Source organism: Acanthaster planci, linkage group LG13 (assembly GCF_054643075.1).
Source record: "Acanthaster planci isolate LZ-2023a linkage group LG13, COTS_SCS, whole genome shotgun sequence".
Lineage (NCBI taxonomy): Eukaryota > Metazoa > Echinodermata > Asteroidea > Valvatida > Acanthasteridae > Acanthaster > Acanthaster planci.
In genome coordinates, this window is record NC_141789.1 from 6,377,779 (window position 1) to 6,403,741 (window position 25,963).

General features: G+C 42.3%; 1 protein-coding gene across 3 annotated transcripts in view; it reads right to left on the reverse strand.

The window, feature by feature from the left end:
- Positions 1-25,963, reverse strand: part of LOC110976489 (SMC5-SMC6 complex localization factor protein 2-like) — a 52,867-nt gene that overhangs the window by 19,034 nt on the left and 7,870 nt on the right. For 2 of the 3 annotated variants that reach the window (XM_022229799.2, XM_087144841.1), the window contains 5 exons: positions 23,208-23,303; positions 19,191-19,334; positions 15,361-15,433; positions 7,913-8,035; positions 6,071-6,151 (listed from right to left, as the gene is read on the reverse strand). In XM_022229799.2, the coding sequence (XP_022085491.1) occupies positions 6,071-6,151; positions 7,913-8,035; positions 15,361-15,433; positions 19,191-19,334; positions 23,208-23,303 (517 nt within the window). The remainder of the gene's footprint in view (positions 1-6,070; positions 6,152-7,912; positions 8,036-15,360; positions 15,434-19,190; positions 19,335-23,207; positions 23,304-25,963) is intronic. The other variant, XM_087144842.1, reaches the window with a different exon arrangement.

The window sequence follows — 25,963 nt, forward strand, 5'->3', positions numbered from 1 at the left end:
TCAAGTGCTTTTTAGAGAGAAAGGCGATTGTATCTTAACGGCTTTTAGTTTAGCCGTGAGTACGATCGTATCTAGCATAGTGACCTCTGTCAGAGCTGTTGGTACGCCTACTCCAACGCTGGAACTGCAACCGCTGGAACCTATGCCAAAACCTCCCCCGTCTAAAGGTGGCGTAACCGACTGGATCAACCGACAATTGTGGAACTTGGCAAACGTGTTGAAAACACTGGGTTTATCTGCTTTGGGCGCACTACCAGGTCTAATCGGTATTATACTTAGCTGGCTATTCAACGTGGCGAGTAAAGCGGTAGGCTGGATCGCTAGTAACGTTTGGACGTTGTTTGTGGGTGCTGATGTTTCGATTTTGACTTATGTGCAGAAGATGTAGGTCTGTTTGCCAGGTTTAACCCCCCTCTCAAATTTGGGAGGGTTTTTTTCATACCTTTTACTTTTTGGTGAAGTTAAAAGTTAATTTCAAGTAAACACTTTGTACAACATAAAATCGAGTCCACCAACAGCAATGGCTCCAACGGTTAACGACAGTTTTTCTTCGTTGTGACGTCCAACGGTTTCTTTTCTTGAGGTGGTGTTGGTACAGGTAAAGGGGGAATAGGTTCTGGCTCTGTAACTTCTTCTACTTGACCAGGTTTTGTGAAAATGGAAGCACTCGAGTTTTGTAAATTGTCATTGTATCCTTCAAATGTACCGATGCGAAGATCCATGTCAGAGGGCACCAAATACAAACCAGATGCAACTACAACGTTTAAAGGCATTTTCGCGTACTGCAACGAATCTTGAAATTGGTCAATACTTTGCTCCAAGTCAGGCTCCGAGTTAATCAAAGATTCCACTATAGTGATAAACTGCTGTTGAGCATCTAAACTGGTGCCGGGGGCTAAAACGCTTGTCTTTGTCCGGGCTTGAGCTCATAACAACTCATATACATAGGCTCTAATTGATTCGTTCACCTTTGTGATTCCTACGTCTGCCAAGCTTGATTTCTTCGGGATAAAGTCCCACCGAGCCAATTTAACTGAGTCGGAATCTAAATCACCGTTAAAGTACCAATTATCTTTATTAACCATGATCGCAAATTGACTAAAGTTGTGTCCCATCTTTTAAATAAAGCTTTTTTAAAAACGAGGTATGGTGGGTTTTACTTCTTGGTAAGCGGGTGGCCGATCCTCGTATTTGACAGACTTTGTTAAAGTTATTCGCCAAGTTTTTTCATGAGGTCTTTTTTAAAAATTGCCGCTCTTTCATTGCAAGTGCTTAAGCTTTCTCCTTGACCTGTTGATCAAATTCGACTTTGTCCATCGTTTTAGCTTCTTGCAACTTGGTCGTTGTGTTTGACCAAATCTTTTCTTTCATTTCATTAAATTTTCTATAGTTCGGACAAAATCAAGACAAATTCTTCTTGAGACATGTCACCGTCTTCAATCACGTGCGAGACGTACTCATCTATGATGTTTAGCTTCGAATCTGCAAGCATTCTGATTTTTTGGGGGGTTGTTTTTTACTTTTGTAGACAAACCTGCGACTGGCGTACTGGTGTAATATCCAAACGCTCCGATGGCAAGACCTTTCATCACTAGTCCTACAGGTCTGGTAATAACTCCCAGAATAGCGGGGATTCCGATGGCGGCCGAAAGCGGCGCCTATTGCTTCTACTCCATATTCGACGTAACTGAGTGCAGTTAATAGTCGTTTGATCTTTTTGTAAGAAGTTTCTCTAGCATCGCGTTCTCTTAAAATCTGTCCTCGACTGTCTTTGATTTTTTTAAGGCGGTAAATTTTAGTCGCGCTTGTTTTGGTTTGATACCCAGTCGAATCTGGATACATGTTCAACCGATTGTCTGTCGTCATCTTTTTATTATATACGATTTTAAAAAAAGTTTAGCCCGAAGCATTTAAAAAGTCTAGCTCGATTACAATTGTGCCGTTTTTATTGTTGATGATTTCTCCCCACTCGTTTCTCAAGGAAAAATGCAAGCTCGTAATCTGATCGTTTACAAGTGACTTGACTCTTTCGCTCGGGTCTGACGTGATACACAACACGTACGAAGGTCGCCCGTTGAAGTAATTAAAGTGATTGTTTATTTCTCTACGGTGTATCCAAAGCTCGTCAAAAGGATCTATATTTACCTTCCCCTTGTAAATAACGTTTAGAACGAGCCAACCTCTCGGCACATTCAAAAGCTTGCCGACTTCTTTACCTAACCGTATTCTGAGTTTTAAATCCGGTATCATAAATGTCACAAGGTTTGACTTCTCATGAACTTTAAAACTCACACCCGGAATGGCGTTTAAAATAAAATCGAACCAATCCACGTTGTAAAATCCGGGTGGAATTACTACACTACCGCGCCTTCCACCTTGTAAAAAATCTCAGGTCGTTTCTCACTTGTGCAAGCGATGCATCACCAGGGTGTTAGAACCAGAAGCCATAACTAAAAGAGTGGGTCTGGGTTCGGTTTGAGCAGCTCTGATGGTTCTCGTTCTTTGTTCATTGTCGTCGCTTAAAAATGCTTCTTGAACAAATCTCGAAGCGATGTGACGGGCTTCTACATAAGTCTCCAATCGTCCTTGAGTTAAAAGTACAAGATGAATTATTGTGTCTTCTTTCTCTTATCTCGTGCTTCAGCTGGTATTAATGTTAATCTTAAACATCGGCGCCTTTATGTTTTTATTTGATTCTCAAGGTCATTTATTTTTTGGTTAACTGAGGTGTTGTATTCTACTAAATTCACTGCTTCGTAAGCTCAAATGAAATCTCTTATTACATCATAAAACAAAACCAGAGTGTCTGCGTCTAATTCTGAGAATGGTACTACCAGTTCAAGTGCTTTTATAACATCCATGTTGATAGCTGTATCTGGTGATGGTGAATCAGCCATTTCACGCCCTGGTCTAACTCCATCAGGCCTTCATCCAGCAGGACTTCCTTCGACCTGAGATTGCCGTTCAATTTCGGTGGATTTTGTTATGTTGAAGTAACCCTGGTGGAAGCTTACCTTTCCGACTTTAATGTTTTTATCCCCCTTCAGATCATTGATTTGATTTTCTAATTAAAAAATCTGCCCTCTTTTGGTCAAATAAAAAGAATGTGTTTCCATCTGCGGTTTGTTTTACTATAAACAGGTTTTAAAAAGAGCGACCTTCTTCATAAAGTAAGTTTAAACTTTTTGACGGCATCGGTAAAGTGTTTCTCCGAAACTTAAACAGGTCTTTTACGGTTTCTGCAGTTTCCCCGGTTACATCTTGACAACACACCGCTCCCAAAGCCCTAAGTGGCTGTTTGCGAGAAATCTTACCTGCTAAAATTTGGTTGAATTTATATTCTATGCGATTCGCTTGTCCCGTAGTCAATTGAATGTTTAGTTGTTTTAAAACGTTACTTAACTTTGGCTTGCCCGGCTGATTATAAAACGCTGAATATATTTGCCACCCACGTTGTCTACTTTGTCTGAATAAATGCGAGTTATTTTTAATTGACAATCGCGGCACAGGAGAACAGATTCTTCTCTTATTTCCATTCTATTTGTTGTGTGGGCGCGTGTCTTCTTTGATTTTCTTGTATGCTTCTGGGGGAGGTTTTTCGCCAATTAATTCATAGAGCTAACCGTCCATGTTTATAATTAGTTATTTGTTTAAGGGATGTAAAATTAACCCCAGTTATTCCTGGGAATAACTGAGGCTTAAAGTAGTTTTTAAGTTAGTTTAATTCTCAAGTTTAATCCACCTTTAATTCACGGGCGTTGCAGATTCAGATTCAGATTTAGTTTAAGATTCGTTATGGTCAAATCCTCTAAATGCTTGTAAAGCCAATTTATTTGAAATTATTCTGTCATTTCTAACTTTCAACATGGTGGTTGAGACCATATACCTAACACTGGCACTGCAAGACAGTGAACTGTGGGTTCCGTAATACATGTCTTTTGGATAAATGAATGATTGAGCATCGCATCTTTTATTTACAAATTTCTCGATATTTGACGACGTAATGGGCCTCTTTCAGTTGTCAAACAACGAGGCGTAAGAATCTATTTTAACGTACATGCGATTTTTGTCTGTGTAGGGCGGTTTAACCACGTATTCCATCCTGTTTAAATCATCGATATCGCGACTAGCTTTGTAAGCATTTATGCACAAGACGGCATGATAGACTTGGCAGAAGCTTGTTTTTCAGCCTGTTTCTCAATAAACTTTTAAGTCGCCAAATTTATATCGTCTAGTACGTATCATCCTATTTTGCAGTTGATAACAGATTTGGCAGCCGACGACGTTGTCGACAGTTTTATCTCGCGTGCCATATTTATAAACGGGATTTATGCCGTATATAGTCGTGTCTGTCATCATAATTAGCAGGCGCTTTTCTTGGTTGTCAAGACTATAATAAATGGGTGAACAGCATTGTGTTATGTAACTGCTTTTTTTAATCACGGGGTTTGAAATGGTTAATTTACTTGCATCAAAAAGACCGTATACGACATTAGGATCGTTGTTGTTGGCATTGACATGCTCGTCGGTTACAATGTAAATTTGGCATAATTCTAATTTTATAATATAAGTAGTGTTGGTAGGGTCTCCTCTATTTCTACTTATTCGTTGTGATTAATTATTAAACCAAGTTTTTCTGCTTCTTCATTTCAAAGGTTTTAAAATTTTATTTCATTTTTTCTCACAGCTCCAAGGGGAGAGAGAGTTTTTCGGAGAAATAGGGAAGCTCCAGGGAAGTCCCTTTCTGGTTCTGGAAGTCACGAGTTCTGTTTGGGAAGTCACAAGTTTTGGGGGAAATCTCTTCTGGTCTGGGGGGAGTGGAAAGGAGGGGGCTGCTCCAGAACTCTCTTTGGCCTACTACTCCAGGACTGAAAGAGTTCAAAGTTGATTCCTACAAAAATATGAACAACAGTGTATGTAACCTTGAAAATCTTGAATAACGTGATCTGTACAAACTCCATCCACTATCTGTGAGACGATAGGTCAATGACAGTTTATTTCTCAACACTTTCACAATCTTTTTAAACCCCTTCAAGCCGGAACGTGTTAAAACACGCCGTAAAAATTGAGATCCTCAGCCTGTTTTATTCTTGGCCCACGCTCGAGGGAACACGGTGACCCTGGCTCTTGTGTACATGGTAATTGGTCTTTGTGTGTAGCCCAGAAATAAAAAGACCGAATTTGCATCATAATCACCAGCTTCACAATAGTCCCCACTTTGAAAACAGGTAACAGGAATGTGGAAGCTTGAGTAGAGCTGCATGCCACCGAACAATCAGCCTTTTCACCATGTAATTCAAAGCGTGCAGAGTATGCTGGGCCACAAACCAAGAATTTTCGGTTTGGCAGGTGGCCTTCATGGCCAAGCGAGGCTGGAATTCTTGGAGTCAGCTTTCGGAAAGAAATTCCCGTTGAGAAGAGGTTAATGCTACCGAAGCTAACCCGTTCAGGTTACAAGTGCCAACAGACAACACCAACAAACGCCCTTTGCACATCCTCAGGAGTTCACGTTGAGGTCACAAGGCGTGGCTTTGTCTCCAGAATTCAACTTACAACGGGCTACAAAGGCCATGCAATGTTTTCGGTGTCCCTGCCCTTGGAAGTCCTCATAGCCAGATACATCATGCAATTGCAGCTTGATGTGATTTCTGTTTTGCCTGCATATTGTTTTTACATGCGAATTTCTGTATTGTGATCTTTGGCTTGTGCAATTTCCACTGTTCTTGTAATTTGTTCTAGTTTTTGCAGTAATTTCAATCCATTAATAATTTTATTACATCTTGATTTGTTATGACTTGTGAGTGTATATACCATTTTTTGCTTTAAGCATTGTTGGCAATAATTTTATTATTTTATTAATCTTTCATAGGCAATAGTTTTATGCAAGAGTTACTATTTCACGTATAAATTTTTTCAATTTTTCTAAATGTTATTTTCCTATTGACCATCGTCTAATTGGCAACTTGGTCGCTGCTGGATTTGGTTGAAATAAAATAAATAAAACAAAGTTTACACTAAGGGTTAAATCAACATTTTAGCTTTATTTCATTTGAAATGGACATGTGCTCACCTGACAAGTTGTCTATCCAAGGAGACTTTGCAAACCAAGTAAGCAAGTGAAATCAACTCCTCTTCATGTAACGAAGGCTTCCTGAGCATCAATCATCAAACACACACAAAGAAAATAGAAATAAAAGCATTTAGCATGTGTGCTTGTTTGTTAATTAGTCCTCAAAATTATATTGGAAGAATAAGGGAAGTGAAGAAGGATGCAGAAAATTTGACGACAAGGTCTACATATGAAACTGTAATCAGATCCATTGCAGGTACAATTTTCTTCTTTGGAATTACACAATGAAAGTACATGTAGCTTTATAGGGCACTCCACTTCACAGCATTGTGATGGCTTTGAAATAAAAGATCTCTGAGGCCAAATACCATCTACATGTGGATGCATCAAGATAACAGCATTCCTAAAGAGGAGTCTTATTACAACCATGGTCAATATCCAGAACAGAGCTTTTGACACAAAACTCCTCATAGAAAGACCACACAAAATGTGATCAGCCATTATGCACAACTGTCAAACACACTACATTTCCTCCTTTTGGTAGTTGGAGTATTAGGGAGACATTGAAATGTCTCCCTAATGACCGATGTCTCCTTAATGTTGAAAATTTTACTACAAAATGTCTCCCAAGTGACCTATTTGGAAATATTAACTCGTAAACTTTCAAAATAATCTCTATTTTGTATAGACGAATCAGTATCAAAAGATAATGGATAACCTAAAGAAATGTGTATGGAAGGCCAACCCCCCAAAGAAACCCTAGTTTCCTTTAAAGAGTTTAAATCATTGGCCTCTGACAAAGCTATGGACTTTGATGAAACTGAAATAGGAAAAACGAGATATTAAAAAAGGTGCATAATTTGGAGTCGATAGCTACATTTTTTTGCATATTCACATCACACAGACGTATTAACCACTTCCTGCCGGGCGACCGTTTTCGAGTATATAGGCTTTATATACAGAGCCGGGGAGCCCAGAACCGGGACAAAAGAGTTGGGCCTTATAACAAAAGACCATGCTCAGCACAAACGACTGAGCTGCTGGGCATTACCAACATTTTTTCGCTCTCAATAGTGGAGATAACCCAGCCTTGTTTTGAAACAGCATGCCAGGTTTGAGGCATTTAGAGCGAGCGGATTACTACCAGGGACAAAAGCTCTCCACCACCGCAGCGATGAGCCACACACCACCGCCGCACGTTAATCTGGCCCCTATTGAAAAGAGGTCAGCAGTGCACTGTGCCAGTTTCGGAAACAAAAGAATCTTACGTAACACCGCACAATCTGGGCTCTTTTTCCAAGGCTGCAGGCCTGGCTGAAATATTCAAAAGTCAATGAAGGTTAACTGTCAGCTTTAGAGTAGAGCCCAAAGAGTCCTTCATGTGGGTATAAATGGCCATTAAATGAAATGATGAATGTTGAAGAATTTTGAAAACAGAAAATCTTGAAAAGGATCCGGCATCTTGTCTTGCTCAAGAAAAATCCATCCGGCAGCAAGTGGTTAAAAACCTTGTATCTTAAGCGGAGTTGGAAAGAGCACAGTGATATTATGGCATGGAATAAACATTTATGACCCACCATCTCAATGTCAGGCTGAACTTCACAACTCTAAAATAGAGGAACTTTCACTGCTCAGATTTTCATGGGAGTTTCACAGCTTTCACTACCCGTAAGAAGCTTTCTGCAGACAGAATTTGATTTAACATAGATTAAAGTGAAAAACGAAAGGTGAAGGAGAGGAATTGTCCAACATCACAAATACCGACTTCAGCCTGGTTTTGAGGTGGTGGGTCACATACATGTATGTATAGATGAGTGTTGTTACCGGTACATGTATTCTTACCCATGCTTTGCTGCATTTAGTAGACATTGTGTAATGATCTTTATAACTTGCTGCAAATTGTATGTAGGAAGGCACCTAGGTTTGGCTTGACATCCAGGAAACACATTCTTGTTTTGACTGTACCTAAAAGACATCAATATATTTGTTTGGTTAAGTCAGCAAAGAAAGTCAATCAAGTAGTTAGAGTAGAAAATGACAAAAACCTACATTTCATTCTCTGTATTAAAAGGTCTTCACATGATTTACAGTGGGTATCAAAACTTTTCCAGCAAACCAAGTTCTCTACCCCATTTCTCATAATTCAGTGCATTATGGTCACACACTCAGTTATCTACTGCACTACATTTTCCAAAGGGGAGAAAGTATTCTAAATATTTATGGTCACTTCAGTCCATCTTAATATATATTCTTGCAAATGTTTTGGCTTTCCGAACGACTAGGTACGTTAGCAAGAATTACACAAGTTGTACACAAAGTCTGCAAACAAAAACTTCTCGTCACTTTTTAGAGTAGTGCTTGGAAGCCATACCACTTCATTTGGGTTGTTAAAATGAAAGAAATCTTTTTCTCAAACTAAGACTATGACTAGTTTTATAAAGGGGGATTTGCAAACTGTAAAAAAATGAAAAGGCTACAGAGGCTTTAATGGTAGCCATCTTGTAGGGCAGTCCTTTTTTTCCACAGGGAAACCTCCTTTGTACACACCCTGCAGAACAAATGCACAGGCGTGTAAGATGGCAGCCACGCAAACCCCCTTTAAAAGGGGAAAAGATGCAGTGTTGCTTCCAACATGAGTCGTAAAAATAGTTTGCCGTAGCTAACCAAACTGACAGATGAGGCCGTAGCAAACTGACAAAACAGATTGAGGATTAATTTAATTTAAGTAAATGTGTGTGATTATTAATCTGACATATAAGTTTTATACAATTTTAATTATTATTATAATGACTCTAAACATAGTTTTCACATTTGTAAACTCTGGAGGTTGAATAATCCATGCACTTAACAAACCAAAACAAGCAAACATTTCAACAATGAACCACTTCATGCATTCATATTTTAACCACAATTACTAAACCGGAAAAGTTGGCACACCAGAAGCCCCAGCAGATCATTACACCGGTCATTCAAATGGCATATACAGAAAACTCTCGATAATTTGAACCTCATGGGAATGGATACAAAATTTGAAAGTTCCTGAATCTTGCCCGCACATACACGCACAGTGCATTATAAGCAGCCCCACTTGCTCCCCACGGTGGCGACTGCAGAAGTTGTAAGTGGATATTTCCTTAAATCCAAGAATAGATTTATTCTAAAAAGTCATCAGTTTCCTGATATTCCTCCCCCACACTGATTGTGTGGGTCGGGTCTACTAGAGAATACCTACCCAAACAGTCACTACTTACGCAAATTTCTCATGCGTGCATGGCCATTCGCTGAATAAGACTTTATCATCCGAGATGCCCTGTGACCTCCCACTATGCACTGCGGTCGAACCGCCATGATCATCCTTTTTTCCGAAAGCGACTAAAGTCGTAGCCTGGTGGGGAGGACGTGCGGGAGAGGACTGTTTGGGTAGGTCTTCTCTAGAAGACCCGACCCACACAATCAATGTGGGGGAGGAGTCTGCTGTGCTCTATCTACCCAAACAGTCACTACATATGCAGAGTGGCACCGTTACTAGTGGTGGATTGGCTACTGAGCACGCAACAGCCAAAGAGATAATAGCCTTTGTAACCAACTGGCAGAAAACTGTAATAATATCAGTGAGAGGTTCTCATGATAAGTAAAAAACATAACCGGACTCACCCTAGTGGGATTCCTCATGAGCTTTGTTGTTTGTCCTTGTTGCCGGAGCTCGTGCTACAGGGAGTAGAACCGTCCTGCCTTGTACAGAGTCGTTATGAAGGACGTTCCTCAGGTAGCAGGATGTGAAGGTAGAGGGAGACTTCCAGCATGCAGCTTTACATATGTCTGCAATAGGAACACCCCGAAAGTAAGACCATGAAGTAGAAACTGCTCTATTGTCATGAGCACTGTTGTAGTGATTACCTTGCTCATCAAGTTGTGAAGGGTAATCCGGGTTAGCAAAATTGATGGCTGCAACCGTCCAGCGGGCTATAATGTCTCTTGCTGCTGGGCAATACAGGCTCGCTGAAATGATGAACAGTTGAGTCGTCGATCCTCTGAGACCCTTAGTCTTAGCCAAGTACCATTTCAAGGTATGAACCGGACACCAGAGTTTATCAGCATCATCCCCAGAATGCGAGGAAATTGTAGGCACAAAGATATCCGGGGGCTAGAAGGACAGAGTTTGGTTCTTGGTTAAAAACCAACAGCGGGGATGAAGTGGACCCCCGAGGCTCCCAGCAGAGATGACTGTCGGCTACTGAGAGCCTCTTCTAGATGCGTCTGCTGCAAGGAGGAAGGCCAGCTTAGTACTAGTGTGTAGGAGGGACGCATTACTCAAGGGTTCAAAGGGAGGACTGGTCAGCATCCGGAGAATCTTTGTAGGGGGACATTCCATGAACATTCCACAAAGGAGGTGGCGCAGTATCAGGTTCTTGGAGATGTCAGAGCCATCCTCAAAACCAGTGTGGATGGCAGCCAGGACTGATCTATAATTACGAATCGTAGAAACCTGGAGTCCAGACTCGAATAAGTGTAGCAGGAAATCGGTGACGGCATTCAGAGGAGCATCGACTGGAGCCATAGTCTGTTCTTCACACCACCTAGTGAAATGCCCTATTCTGCTGTCGTAAATTTTACGGGTGAATAGATGTCTTCCCCGTGCGGCCATGGCCGCAGCCTGGTAAGAAAGTCCCGCCGAGCGGTAGGATGGAAAATCACTTGCAGCTCCAAAATGTGGATGTGATTCACCCGGAAGGCAGGTGGCCAAGTTTCTGAGATCTGATGAGGAGGGAGGGAGGCCCCCCAGCCAAGAGATGATGCATCGGTTGTTATTATCACGGCCACATTCGTTCGCAGGAATGGCAGACCGGCGGTTAAGTGACTTCCCTCTAGCCATCAAAACAGATGACGTCGAACGTCATCCGATATGGGAACTACATGACTGATAGGATCCCATTTGGGCTGATAGCAGGAAAGCAGGTGAAGCTGAAGGGGTCTCATGCAGATCCTGCACCAAGATACCAGGTTGACCATACTTGCCAATCAGCCCAAGGAGACGAAGCCACTTGTGGGCCAGGGAGGACTGAGCTGAGCGAAAAAGGGATACGCATAGCCGAAGATTGGCGATGCGATCGGCTGTCAGTGCAATGATACCTCTGCCGAGATTGAGCTCTGCTCCGAGGTAAATCGGGGAATGTGATGAAGACAGTGTTGACTTCTCTCGATTGATGATGAAGCCCAGGCGAGAAGAAAGGTCGTAGGTTAGACGAGTTGATGCACTGCCTCTTCTAGGGTGTAACCCACAATTAGCCGATCGTCCAGGTACTGGAAAATTAGCATGTCCAGCTGGCGTAGATGGGCAGCAACGGTCTTCGTGACTCGAGTGAAAACACTGAGATGTCGAAAGACCGAACGGTAGGGCTTGGAAATCGTAGACTTGACTTTTGTACATGAAGCGGAGAAACTTCCTTTCGGTCTTGTGGATGGGAATGTAAAGATATGCGTCCTGGAGGTCGATCATTGACACCCAGGACGGTGTTGGGATGGAGCATGTTACAGTTAGTATGAGTTCCATCCTGAATTTCCTTGGCCGGATGTACTTGTTGAGAGGCTTGAGATTGATTGTTGGTTGCTACTTGTTTGTCTTCTTCTTGGGTAAGAAAGAAGGTAGACAGGAAACCGTCTGTCATGCCGTTGGGATGGACGTGACTGACGGCATTTTTCTGAAGCAGGGAGAGAAGTTCGGCCTCCAGAGCCAGGCGTTTGTCTTTGTTACGCGGCACGGGGGTCGGAAGTAACATGGCCTCGGACGAAGGGGCACTCGTAAACTCGAGGGAGTAGCCGTGGGTGATGGTTGCCAGAACCCATCCATCCAAGGTGATCTCCTGCCAGAACCCTGCGAATTTCTGTGGACAGCCGCCGACGGGTTTGAGATCGGCGGTCGCAGAATGTGAAGTGGCACAGTCATCGGCGACGACCCCGGAAGTAATGGGGGGCGCGCAACGTAGATCCTCGGGTCGACCGTGGCTGGATGGGTTTGGTCGAGGCACGGACTGAGGCACGACGCTGGGTCGGTTGTGGGAGCAGAGGGCGAAAAGAATGTGTCTTGGGTGGAAGCAGCTTGGGATTCTGAGGCTGACGCGGCTGAGTTTGCTGCAAAGCTGGAGTCACCGGCTCCCGGAAGGAGAGTTTCTTTGTGGTGTCGATGCATTTGGCTTCGGCCTCGAGAGATTCCAGTAACTTGCCGGCGAAGAGATCCTTGCCAGAAAGTGGGAAATCTTTAAATCTAGACTTCACGCCTTTGTGAGGGATATGCATCGCCTCCAAGGTGTTGGCTCTGCAGGTGAAGGAAGCCAGGCAGGAGATCCGAGTGAATTGCTCGAAGGTGAGGGGCAAGCCCTCATCTAGGCCCCAGAGCCGTGAAGTCTGGGGACAATGGTGAATTCTCCTCACATGCACTTGCGATGTATTCCGAGAGGAAGAGGAATGGCTGAACAGCGAAGGCTGAGGCGAAAAGCCTTGTCCAGTTTAACCAGGGCTGACTCGAGGCGGGACTTGTCGCTATCGCGGAAGATCGACTTCCGAGGAGCCTTGCCCGAGTCAGGGATGATTTTGTCCCGGATTGCATCTGGAATTTCCGGCACAGATAAGATGTTATCATAGTCCTCCCTCGGAAAGTGGTAATAAGCAAGGGCTCTAGGAGGATAAGGGCGCCAGTGTACGGCCTTGGTGATTGAATCGAAGATCTCAATGTAAGAGCGGTCAAGCGGGATCACTGGGAAAATTGGACCTGAAGACTCCAGCCTCGTCGTGAGGCGCTTGAAGAAGATGCAGCCGGTGCCCCTCTAGGGGGGAGTTAGAAGGCCGAGGATTTGGATCATAACACGCTGCAGGAGACAGACCCGGCCTTCAGAGGGGGTTGAGGCCACCCGTCGAGTCAGCGCCGTCTTCTACTGATGATGGTGTCTGCTGCTCAAAATGAGGTACAGCTATGGCAAGATCAGATCCATGGATGCTTTCGTATGTGACTGAAGGTTCCGGAAGGGGGACACCACCTTGGCCAAGGCTTCAGTGAGTACAACACTCAGAGTAGTCATCCATAACTGCGGGTTGAGGCTTTGGGAGCCGGGGGTGAAAGGTCCGGGTCCGAAGCGGTGGAAACTGGCATTAGTCTGTCGCTCAGGGATCAAACTAAGGAGGACAGAGATTCATTAATGGACTGGAACACTGTCATCCATGGCTCAGGGGAGTGTTCGCGTTGTTTAGAATGATGTCTCTTCTTGGTCTTCGAACCAACTGAAGGGAAAGAAGAGCACTTGCCTTCTGGTCTGGAACGAGAAGCAGATTCAGCATTCGATGCAGTGGGTAAAGTTGAAGGCTGATCCCGGAGGGCAGATGGGAGTTTGACTGGAATGGACGCCGTCTCCTTGGCGCGGCGGGCCAGCCAAGGAGGGTCTCGAATTACCGGGAACGCCAAGCTGGAAGCCAGAGCCGTGGATGGGTTGCGGAGGTCTGAAGCCACGGCGGCAAAGTAGTCCTGTGGGTTCCGTGGTGCCCGGCGGGTTCTTGCCGGGTGCCCCGGCACCTTGGATTGGAGAACCATCAGGTGGTCCTGACCCAGTGGAGTGCGGGGAGCCCCCCTGATGTCATCGGTATGAGGCCAGCTAGGTGTCGGGTCGGCTGGCGCTACCGAGGATTTGGCCTTTCCTTGCATGTAGCAGAGCTACGGCGGCCGGACGCCGTTGCGGACGGCAAGGGAAAAGGAGCCCCGTTGGTCTGCTGGCTTTTGTGAGCAGTAGGCATTTCTGTTGGTCGACTCGTTGGGTCTTCGACGGTCATAGGAAGCACTGGCTCAGTTGACTAGGCGGTCTGTTGGAAGGCGGAGAAATAGAAATTATAATTCAGAAAATTCCCCATGGGAGTCTGACTACTGCCGAATTGAGCATCACAATTAAGGCCGGAGTCCTAGTCTCAGCGGCTTAGAAAACGGAGCACCCTCTCATGAGGCTTGGCCTTGCCCTCATTCAGTCAGTGATCACAGCTCAGGCGTGAACACGCTGGTTTGATCAGTCGGCTTCTGTGCACAACTGTCGAGCAGGAGGCTCTGATCCCAGTAAGGGCCCCTCTTGCTCGCGACTAAGGCCTATATCTTCGTCAGAGCCACATATAGGGGTGAAGTACCCATGTGGCTAGGCCTTGTCCCCGTTAAACCCCTTTAAATTGAAAGCGCTCTCTCAAGCGGTTAAGGCTATAACCCACAAATGCTGCTACAGTAAGGAAGAACGCACTCTATCTCATGCAGCAGTTGTGTGGATTACATGGGCCGCTTTATCGAACAAATGCACCACACAAGTGGCCCGGCCTATGGGGAGTGTAGGGTCGGCTGTTCCTAGTAGCACTCACAGTAAACACCTGCAGAATGCACACACAAACAAAAAGAGAAAAAGGGCACCAAGAAACAAGGAAATAACACTCTTACCAACACAAATGAAATCACACAAGGTAAAGGTTTATTCAGAAACGATGACTGGATGATAAAGTCAACATAGAACCATGTAACGAAAACGGAAAACTCGAAAAATTTGAAGATGTCTGAAAGACATGTCAGTTGCAATATGGCGCTTAGAAAAAGAGGACGATCATGGCGGCGAGACCGCAGTGCATAGTGGGAGGTCATAGGGCATCTCGGATGATAAAGTCTTATTCAGCGAATGGCCATGTGCGCATGGGAATTTGCATATGTAGTGGTTGTTTGGGTAGCTAGAATGCAGTAGACTTGATGTTTTATGTAAAATTTTCTATTCTGCTGATAAATAAAATTTAAACCACCAAAATAGTGTACTTTATCGTGACAATTCTGTCATTCAGCACACACCGCATCCAAACGCCCACTGCCCTGTGTTTCCTCTGTTGCTTGGCTGGGGCCAAGCCTAGGGTTGATACGACCACAGTCTTCTTGGATCAGCCTTTAAAAACCTTCAAGTTTAATAAGCGGATGTACCGGTAGTGGTGTGGGCATTTCAAGTTATGGAGGACTTTGCACATAAAAGCCTATTCTTTTGGTAAGTATGAAAAATGTCTTTGAAATAAGCAGAGTTTCAAGTTAACAGACTTTGAGTTATCGACATTGTACTGTAGTTTTAAAAATGCCTATGTTTTTTCATTCTTTCAAAAACAGCTTGTAAAATCTGATAGTGTGATCGTTCCTTTATTTGCTGAAAAATGTTATTGCCATATTGACAATATCACACAAAAAAGAAAGGCTGTAAAAGAAAATTCTGTACCACCTGCAGTGTTATTGGGTCATTGGTTACCTAATATTGATATCTTCAATGGTAAAATATCTCTGTAGTAATGATGGAGGTAACAACGAGTTCAATCTGGCACCTATAAGAAAAGGGGAAAAAGCACTTAAATTAATTGTAAACTCCACAACATTAATTTCTTGATACTTCAGTAATTGTGAACACATAACATTTTGTGAATTCCCTGATGTGGTTTCTAAAAGATTTAAAGAACTGTGTTCGATGGAAAACATAACAAACGTTGTATCATACAGGATACAAGTCATTTCAGTGACAATGTTTCGGGGAAGGCAGAAGGGTGATAAGAAGGGTTGACAATGCTCAGGAAAACTTTGCAATTCTCTTTATATGCTGAAGATTAATGCTGAAGCCTTTTAATCATCAAACAATCAAATCTCTTTTAAACAGATCTGACTATCCGAATGTTAATATGAGGGTAGGAAAATATTACTGCAGGTTAAACAAAGGGCTTTTACAATATGAGTTCATTCGTGTGTAACATTTAAGGTAGTCACTTCAACGCATTAAGGGTTGGCGACCATTTAGACCCGGTTTGAAAAAAAAAAGACAGTGTTTCATGTGGGTGTAAGTGTCCAGTAAATGAAGATATGAATTTTTAAAGCATTTTGAACACAGAAAAAAAAGGATATTATCCCATCCCAGCATCATCAACATTCATAAATGCCCCCCGGCGGGAAGTGGTTAAGTACTGAGGAGGATGTTCTCAAAGTGGGCATTATTCTCAAGTACATAATTCAAATTAAAAAACTTACTTGAACAATTAAATGCTACTTCCTCATTATTTCAGCATTATTCCTAGGACTATAGAGCAATTCACATTAATTGTAGGTCACTACAGCCACTTTCAAGTTAAAAGCCTTTAAAGAATCTTGAATAAAGGCCCTCCATATTCTTCACTCAAATACAGTTCATTTTCACTGGAATGCCAAACTTAGTGATGAGTTACAACAAAATATGACAAAATTAATAAATAAGTCTCACCCCCCACCTCGAGTGGGTTGAGTCTACTTCTGCATACCTACCAGATTACCAATACATATGCATTATTTCAAAGTCCATTACTCCATTCGCTAAATTCTCGATCACCAAACAAAGTGCAGAGTGTGAAACAGCACTTCAAAGATAACTTGGAGCTTGAGATTTGTCTTGATTGATTTGGTTGGGGGTAGTGAGAGTGTACACAGCCGTGGTCACCGTAACAGTCTCAACTCCGGTACAACTGGGGATCAACCAGTTGTACTGAAAGATGAGGACGTCAGAACAACTGAGATGAGCTTCTACTGCTTGTACCAACCTGGTAAACACTCCGAGAGTGGTGGAAAGGCCGAAGGGGAGAGTGCGAAACTCGTAAACCTGACATTTGTACAAGAAGCATAGAAACTGGCGATCGTCAGGGTGGATAGGAGTGTAGAGGTAGGCGTCCTTCAGGTCGAATGAAAATGCCCAAGCTGAAGTGGAGATCGACTGTAAGACGGTGCGGAGGATCTTGATCCTGAATTTCTCTGGCTGTATACAGAGATTGAGTGGTTTTAAGTTGAGTATTGGTCTTCACTTTCTGGGTTCTTTCTTTGGTGTGAGAAAGAAAGGGGACATGAGGCACGAGTGTGCAAGATGTGGCAGAACTAGAAGGATGGCCCGCTTCCGAAGAAGATCTTAAATTTCTAACTCCAGGGCCCGACGCTTGGAAAGATCGTGTGGGACTGGAACATCATGCTGGATGGAGGGGGGCTCGAGAACTATAGGTGATAACCATGAGAGATACGAGAACCCATCAGATGGAGGTAATCTCCCAAGAACCCTGCAAAATCTAGAAGGTGGATGCCAATTGGTTCAAAATTGGCGGCCATGGGAGACATGGAGTATTCACCAGTGCTGACCCCTGGCAGAGCACAGGGGGCAGTGGGTTAGGCCACACAGAGATCTGGCAGTGTTGGGAGCAACAGGGCGCGGTCATCCCAAGCTGGAAAATAACGGTCTACAGGCATGCTGCAGAGCCTGCTGCAGTCGTCATGTTGGCAGAGGAGACGCACGAACTGACAGTCTCAGGGGAGCCATACAGGAGGCTTGAGGACAAGACTCAGTTGACTAGCAAAAGGAAATCTTCTGAGGGTTGTTGATTCACTTGACCTCACTTTCCAGGAGAATAAAAATGGGCCCGTGAAAAGGTCCTTGGCAAACATGGGAAAACCTTTGAGAGCAGCGTTAACTGACTCATGGGGAATACTTAGGGCTTGAATAGCAGATTCCCTATGAGACACCGTAGCATACAGAGAAACAGGAGCAAACTGCTCAAGGCAGTGATCAAGGAGTCATCAAGACAATGGAAAGCCATGGAAGGCCTGTGTTCGAGGTGTGGAGCAGCATGGTATATTTCAAAACCTTACGGAGGTCCAGCATGCTCAAAGTGCTCGAATGTCCCTGCTTGGGCGGCATTACCGGACCGGATGGTAAGCCGGCAGTGGAGTAAGCTAGATAGTACGTAGTCTTACAGCTCAGACTGCAATTACTTGCCTGTGCACCCTCTCGAGTGGAAGACTCAGCTACGCTCCAGAAGGCCAGTATGGGAGTGCAGATGTGCCAACAGCACTCAAAGATAACCCGTGGGTGTGCAGTGAAGTGGCAAGGTAAATTTCTAAACCCCACAGGGGACAAGCACCCTCAAAATGCTGCAAGTAGCAAAGAAACTCGAGCGGCCTTGCATGCTCAACAGTGCAGTACTGTAGCAAATAGGGGTATTCCATGGTCGTACCTTGGAGGAAATAGTAAACTGATGCACTGTCCTATTCCCGGAGCTTGCAGGGACCAAACACACCTCTGTCCCTCCGAAATCAAGTGATCCCTGGCCTGCCATGTGAGCGTAACAACTAGAAAAGGGGTGTAGTACAAAATATCTTGCGATCTGGGACCAAATGCACAGAAAAAAGGGAGGAACTATACTATACACCACAAGGAGGCCAAATCAACAGTGGAAAAATATATATCTGATATTACATTTGTATACACAAGAAAACGACGGCACAATCTTTGGGAAATTTGTTACGGAAACCAAAAGATATACACAAAGGGAAACCGAAATAAATAACAGTACAAGACAATGACGTTCTTCAATTTTATTCTAAATGGAAGATGTATACAAATATCCAAAATATACATGAAGCAAATGCCAACAGACGAAGGAAAGCTTAGAGAAGACCAGACTTGAGAAAGTCTAGGCAAAGGTCAAAGGGCAGTCTGCCAACCTGCGCAGGGCTGAAAGGAAAAAGAAAATGAAAAATGCACTTCAAAAGCAATAAAAGGAATAGTCTCAATGTTCACAAGAACAAGAATAACTAGGGTAGAAAGAATAAGGGGATGATCAAGAAATGACACCAAAATGAACTTTAGCAAAGAATAAAATCTTGAAAATATCGGAGCCGGACAATGAAACATCCGTTAGTAATGGCACTAAAAAAAAGAGGAAGATCATAGTGGCCGCTTCTGCAGGAGTAAAGCGAGTGAGGGCGCACTGCTGGGTGATTGAGAATTTAACGAATGAAGTATGGACGAGGAAATAATGCATATGTATTGGTAATCTGTGTAGGTTGCAGGCAGTAGACACAGAATTTGAGAGTCTTAAATACTTGAGGATGGAGGGTGGGGATACTCTAGGAAATGAAGTACCTAGAAACCAGGAGTGAGACACAGGAACTCTGCTGTCTCCATCTAGTGGTCACACACAATCCATTGAAATACATGTATGTCATTTGACAAGTTCTAGATCAATACAGTTTCCAAATGTAATATCATGGTTCACTGACAATAATTTGGTACAATCTTACCATAGTTGACAAATATGGCAGCAATATCTTGAAGTGTAGGGCACCACGGCTTATGGTTTGGATCATTATGTTGAAATGAGTTCAACAGTGACCACATGGTATCATATATCATCCCAGCAAGTAGTACATTGTCACAGATAGACACTGAAAAACAACAATCAAAATTATAACATTCTATACTTACAAGTAACTCTAATTATTACTGGCTATTGCTTTAAATCACACGAGTGCTTTAAAAAAAATTCCTTTAGAGTCTTGAATCAGAAAAAAAAAACTTGAGATACATGTACGTTTGTCAGTAGACAAATGTGCTGTTTCAGCTTTCAGATAAACAGTCTGTATGCAAAGGTAAGTTAAAGATAAGTATTATATGAAAGTTTCATCAAAGCACCTAGCTGAACTTAATAAATGAACAAAAATGTGTACAGAACCTATCGTGTGGAGAAAAACTGCACCTTTAATCATATGTCACATGACCCATGATAATGTCATCAAGCCTTCAATACTTTAGTTTGATCTGTGCATTAGGGTCTGATGTCATCACGTGTTAATTTTTGAATAAAGATAACAATGAGTAGGTTTATTTGAGCACATAATTCAACTCTATGTAACTATGTAATCTAACAACATATTTTTCTTAGTAAATCCCACTACAAACATTTTCATTAACATTGATTCTTTAATAACATGTACTTCACTTGTGAAAGTTTCGATTATTAGCTTTGTCAGGAGGAACATTCAGATGTATACTAACTCACATGGTTGGAAACTTGCACTCTGAGAGACAGTAAGTCAAGTCTTACAGAACAAGGACTCAACTTAGTTTGTTCAAAAGAGAAAATCAAGTCATTTCAACTATTCATCACTTTCCTCGTTTCAACTGATAGCATGCCAGAAATATTCTCTTTCTTTTTTTCACCTCAAACACAAGAAAGTTTGTTTCGTACAGATCCTACGAAAAATTCTCTTCAAGGTCTCATTTGTCGACACAGTCCAAGTCCATGGGGTCCAAAATCGATTTGCCCCCAAATGACACCAAGACCAACCCGTATTACAAGTTTGAAATTAATATGTCCTGTCTTTCTAAAGTTATGATGGGAAAGCAGTTTCCATTGACCTTGATCTTTGACCTACAGGATCGAAATCAATAAGCTTCTGCAGGACACTAAGACCAAACAACATACCAACTTTGAAGCTGATATGTCAGATCCTTCTCCACAAATCTCCAGTTACAGTTAGAAACACATACATGTACGCACACTGAAGGATAAAGCAAATGCAGTTTGCCCAGTTGGTTTCACTGGCAGGACATCAAAACAAAACAAAAATAAATGGCACAAAATTTCTCAGAGAAAATACACAAAAATGATTGTTTCTTTGCACTCCTTTGTACTTCTGAACTCCTTCATGTGAAATGATAACTGGACCCTGGATCTGTCCAAAATACAGTCCGTCAGTCAGGGCAGATATTCAAAGTACACATAGTTATTTATTAAAAATCATCTGTAATTAGACTATTTAGAGTTCATTGCTGCCTACAAACTTTGTTCAAAACTTGGTTTATGGGTACAATGTTTAATTTGTAATTTCTAATTTGAAGCTTTTAATCTGTTTATAACCCAAACTCCCTAGGGTGTGTGCAAAATCATATTAACCACTTCGTGCCGGGGCATTTTTCAACGTTGAGGATGCTGGGCCGGCATGACTATCATTTTTTCCATATTCAAAATCCTTCAACAATTCATCATTCCATTCGACAGTCGTTTATAGCCGCACAGAGTAATCTTTAGGCACTACTCTAAGTTGACAGGTGACCTTCATTGATGCCCGAATATTTCAGCCAGGCCTGCAGCCTTATAAACAGAGCCCAGATTGTGCAGTGTTATACAACTGTCTTTTGTTCACAAACCTGGCTCAGTGCACTGCTGACCTCTTTTCAATAACGGCCAGATTAGCATGCAGCGGTGCTGTGTGGCTCATGGTGGAGAGCTTTTGTCCCCGGTGGTAATCCGCTTGCTCTAAATGCCCCAAACCCTGGTACACCATTTCAAAATAACGCTGGATTATCACCACTTTTGAGAGTGAAAAATGCCGGTAATGCCCAGCAGCCTGGTCTTTTGTTCGGAGTACGGTCTTTTGTTACAGGGCCCTGTTTCCTTTGTCCGAGGTCGGAGACCCCGGCCACACATATAAACCATACGGCTCCGATTTCGGAGTCCCTGGCTGGTAGTGGTTAAAATTGGAGGATTCAGGACTGTCAGGGTTAACATGCTTTACTTTGCAAATATAATGAAATAAAGCGTATCCCACTGTAAACGTGCGTGCATTTAAATACTGACCCCGTAATATTTTTGTGGTGTACAAATGGGTAAGACGAGAACCTCATTACCATAATAAGTAAGTTATTTCATACCCATAATGTCATAAATGCAAGCAATTTTACATTCACTGTTGCAGCACAATCATGGTACACTGGTGCTTGCCAGTGAAAATGTACTAGTGTGAACGACAATGCAGTATGCAGGAACCAGTCAATAGCCAAACACTGTCCTTATAAACCGCAGAGCATTTTAATGGGTCACTGTGATGAGAACGCACATCTAGGAGTAATGCCATCATACAAGCATCATTGAAAATTATCCTAAATGTCGAACTTTCAAACAATTGTTTGTGAGTTCATGCATGAAACTTAGTGTGCTCCTTTCTGTATGCGCAATTTCTGTTAAATGCAAGATTATCTCGAGGTGCCATTCTTGTATTTGTAGCCACTCATCCAAACAAGATTTAATGTTTAACCATGGCTGACTAATGCACGTGTTTGCTTGCTGACATGCCTGCAGTTTACATTCATGTGAGCCTGACAGCATCAATATCCTTCATTTTTGGTCAGCATTATTTGCTTTTGACATATTTGATTAACTTCTGAAAAACTCTTGGAGAGATATTTTTGTGGCTAAATACATATACATGTACATGTCACTGTAAAGTTCATCAGAATAAAATGAAAGGCCCTTGTACATGTATACACCAAAACTTCTCAAAATGGAGGAGTATGAAAACTTCCCCCCCCCAAAAAAAATGATGTTTTTGCCACATATGAATTTTTGCTCTAGCATCTACATTCAACACAAATAAATACATATTCCAGCTCAAGCTGTTTGTTGATAGTTAGTACATTTCTATGCCTAGGTTTGAGTAAAATCTTTTGCAATTTGTTTTTATTGAAATTTACCCACTTCAAACAGTGCTCTCCTAAAGTGTTTGCCATGCTTCAAAAGGCTGATTAGAATGCTGAAAGTGGCATCCACACTCTTGGTTCATTTTCCTTTCATGAGTGTACACGTTTGTGTTAGCCTTTTCCAAAAATACCAAGAAACAAACCCTGGAGCTTATCATGCATGCTCGATCACCATCGAGGGTCAGATGGGAAGTTTTCCTCAAATTACAGGATCGGGGTTCTCTCTGCTTTTTCACCTGCTTCAGGGTGTTGTGGGTTTTAGGTATTCTGATTGGAAGGTTTTCAGATATCTAATCAAAAAATTAATAACATGCTTGAATGTATTGAATGTATCCAGAATTTATATACCAGACGCTTCACAAAGAGTATGAATAACTCAAACCTAACAAGAGTAAAATAGTTTTTTCCAAAAATACCAAGAAACAAACCCTGGAGCTTATCATGCATGCTCGATCACCATCGAGGGTCAGATGGGAAGTTTTCCTCAAATTACAGGATCGGGGTTCTCTCTGCTTTTTCACCTGCTTCAGGGTGTTGTGGGTTTTAGGTATTCTGATTGGAAGGTTTTCAGATATCTAATCAAAAAATTAATAACATGCTTGAATGTATTGAATGTATACAGAATTTATATACCAGACGCTTCACAAAGAGTATGAATAACTCAAACCTAACAAGAGTAAAATGGTTATAATGATTTACAAATATACTATCAGCTTGTGTTTGCTTAAGTTGGTTTGTTGGGTAGAGATGAGATTAAAGAAATTTATTTAGTAACTCACACAGCTGCAGGAGCCACAGCATGACTGAATCTGGACATTGCTTCACAGCGTATATGTCTAAAATCGTCCGAGACATCAACAATTCCTCTAGCTCATCTGGTAAAAAAGGGGAGCAAATAATGACACTTTCAAGAGTCTCTAATCGCTTGCTTTTATAATGGACAAGAGTATGGTGACTCCTCGCCCAGGTTTGACCCCAGTCTTCATTCACATTTCGACAGACACCCAAAGAAAGCGAAAATTTCATTCAAATGTTCCTTATTTCCAGAATTACACAACTGATACGTTTAGAATATGTCCTTGGTGTACATGTAAATGTAGTTTCTGTAGAAAATTAAACTTTAGAAATTGCAAGTTCAATTTAAACATCTGAAAAGACTTTTCAAGTGGAGACATGTACAATTTAGGCTGGTCCCTTCCGCATCAAAGATCGCTCAAAATAACATTCGGTTTCTGTTGGTCAGAGAACCAGACTAGCAGTTGCAATTCATTATCCAACCTCATCCCTAGCATTTCTTATTCAAGCCCGACTTTCTTAGGGTGGAGGCATCAGTGTTGCAGTACTCGTACTCAAGAACAACTTGATTACGCCAGAGTACTTGGTCCATAATGGTTTGGATGCTGAGGTGACAAGTGAAGATTACATTGCTCAACCTTGAACATAACATAGCAAGACATACCAGTTTTGCTCTGTAGTCTGTAACACATAAAGAATGCTTACTGTGCCCCGGGTACAAGGAACCTTTCTGCTAGACTAGACTCCACAGTTTTACTATAGGAAATGGTTCGTGCTCAGTGAGCATGATTTTCTACATTGCACACACATGGACTGACACTGACAGAGGTTTTGTTGCACTTCTTCCTGGCTCTTTCATAATTGAATTTATCAGCAATTTTCGATATGCCTTTTTTTTGTTTTTACTTTTCACACTTTATTCTTTCTGTTTTAAGACAGAAGGTTCTATGATTTGTTGTCTTAGTCCTGCTATGTAAACATTATCATTTTGTTTTTAATTGTTTTCTGTAAGAAATGCTCAGTGAACACAAACTGCCAGAGATTTCATTGATTTGTCAATATGACGTAAATACACACGTACTTGCACAAATAAACATTGAAAGTGTTAACTACTCGGTAAAGGCAATTGTTGCATGGTGTGTTGTTTTAAGTAAAATACCGGTACATCTACCTAGTAGATGTGTTCATGGTGGTGTTTCATTTGTTTACATTCGTGGTATTGTACTGTATATATATATATAAATGTACTTGGACTTACACTTTGGTACTTGGACTCAGCCCAATACTTGCCCTAGAATGTACTCAGACTCCGTGCTTTGGACTAGTGTGCTTGTACTTGGCCCAGGACTTGACCCCTAAAGTAATCGAAGTACTCTGTACTTGGATTCGAGGACTGGACTACAACAGTGGGAGGTTCACTGCTCTACACCACATTTGCACCTGCGCTGTGTGCACAGCCTAAAGTTTGGATGATTACGACAGATATGGTGGAAATGAGGAATAGACTGATTGTATCCGCTAAGTCATGTAACCTATATCAAAAATCAACAAACCCTTAGCAAAGTGTTTTCTACCAAAAATAAAGATAATTTTCAGTATAGAACTCAGTACATCAACTGTCAGCTTCATGCTTGGTAACTGACACGACACACTTAGCTAATTGAGGCTACCACGTTTGCTGACGTTCAGTACTCACTAAAGATCACTTGACTTAGTGGATACAACCTGTCTGTTGTGATATATTTTCTACAAATACGCCGCCCAAGGACATATTTACTTAACTTATTCTTAAACTAGTCATTGAGTATTCCCAGGTATTAGGAACATGTGGACAAAAGTGAAACTACCTCTATCTTATTAAAGTTTGAAAAAAAATTGTTGCTAAAATTTCGAATAGCAGGATGAAGTGAATTCTGGATGTTAGTCGCAATGCAATGAAGATGTCATCCAACCTGGTTTGGGTGGCTCCCTTCTCCAACAGTACACTTCGGAATACGTGACCAATGAGATACAGTAGATTCCCGTTATAGCGCTCTCAAGGGGACCTAACAGAATTGAGCATTAAGACTGCACAGCACTATAACCGACTATGGACGCGCAACATGTGTAACGCACATGTACAGTATATGTACTTCTATATACATGTATAGACATGTACATGTATCCACATGTACACGTATGTCATATATGTGTATTTCATTTACATGTACATGTGCTGGCAGATGTATGCACCTTAATTTTCGGCGTATATGCTTTGTATCCGTTTATCTTGACATTTTCGTAACACCGATAAGAAAACACCAAATCTCTTCAAAAACCGCCCAGGACCTCGTGCATGCTGCATCGCGGTGCATGCACTGCATCTACACCCACCGCGACATCCTAACTGCTGCTGCGTGCCCATTCATGGACAGTCCCATTGCTGACTTTTCCCAATAACCATGTGACCACAAAAACTGATATGTCATTTTCAAGATGTATTTTTTTTGCGTTGGGGAGATGTTAATTATATATAACGGGTTTGCCCTTACCCAACGTATATTAATAAACACTGTATGCTCAGTGCTTGTCCGAGAACTGGTCGGCTGGCCGGTGTCACCGGCCACCGGCCACCCGACCCCGGCAAGCTCGGTGGTCGAGTGGTTAAGACGTCTGCACTAGTAAGCAGGAGGTCGTGGGTTCGAGTCCCACCCGAGTAAGCTTGTGAGGTTTTTTTCGCAAGCTCTCGGACAAGCACTGA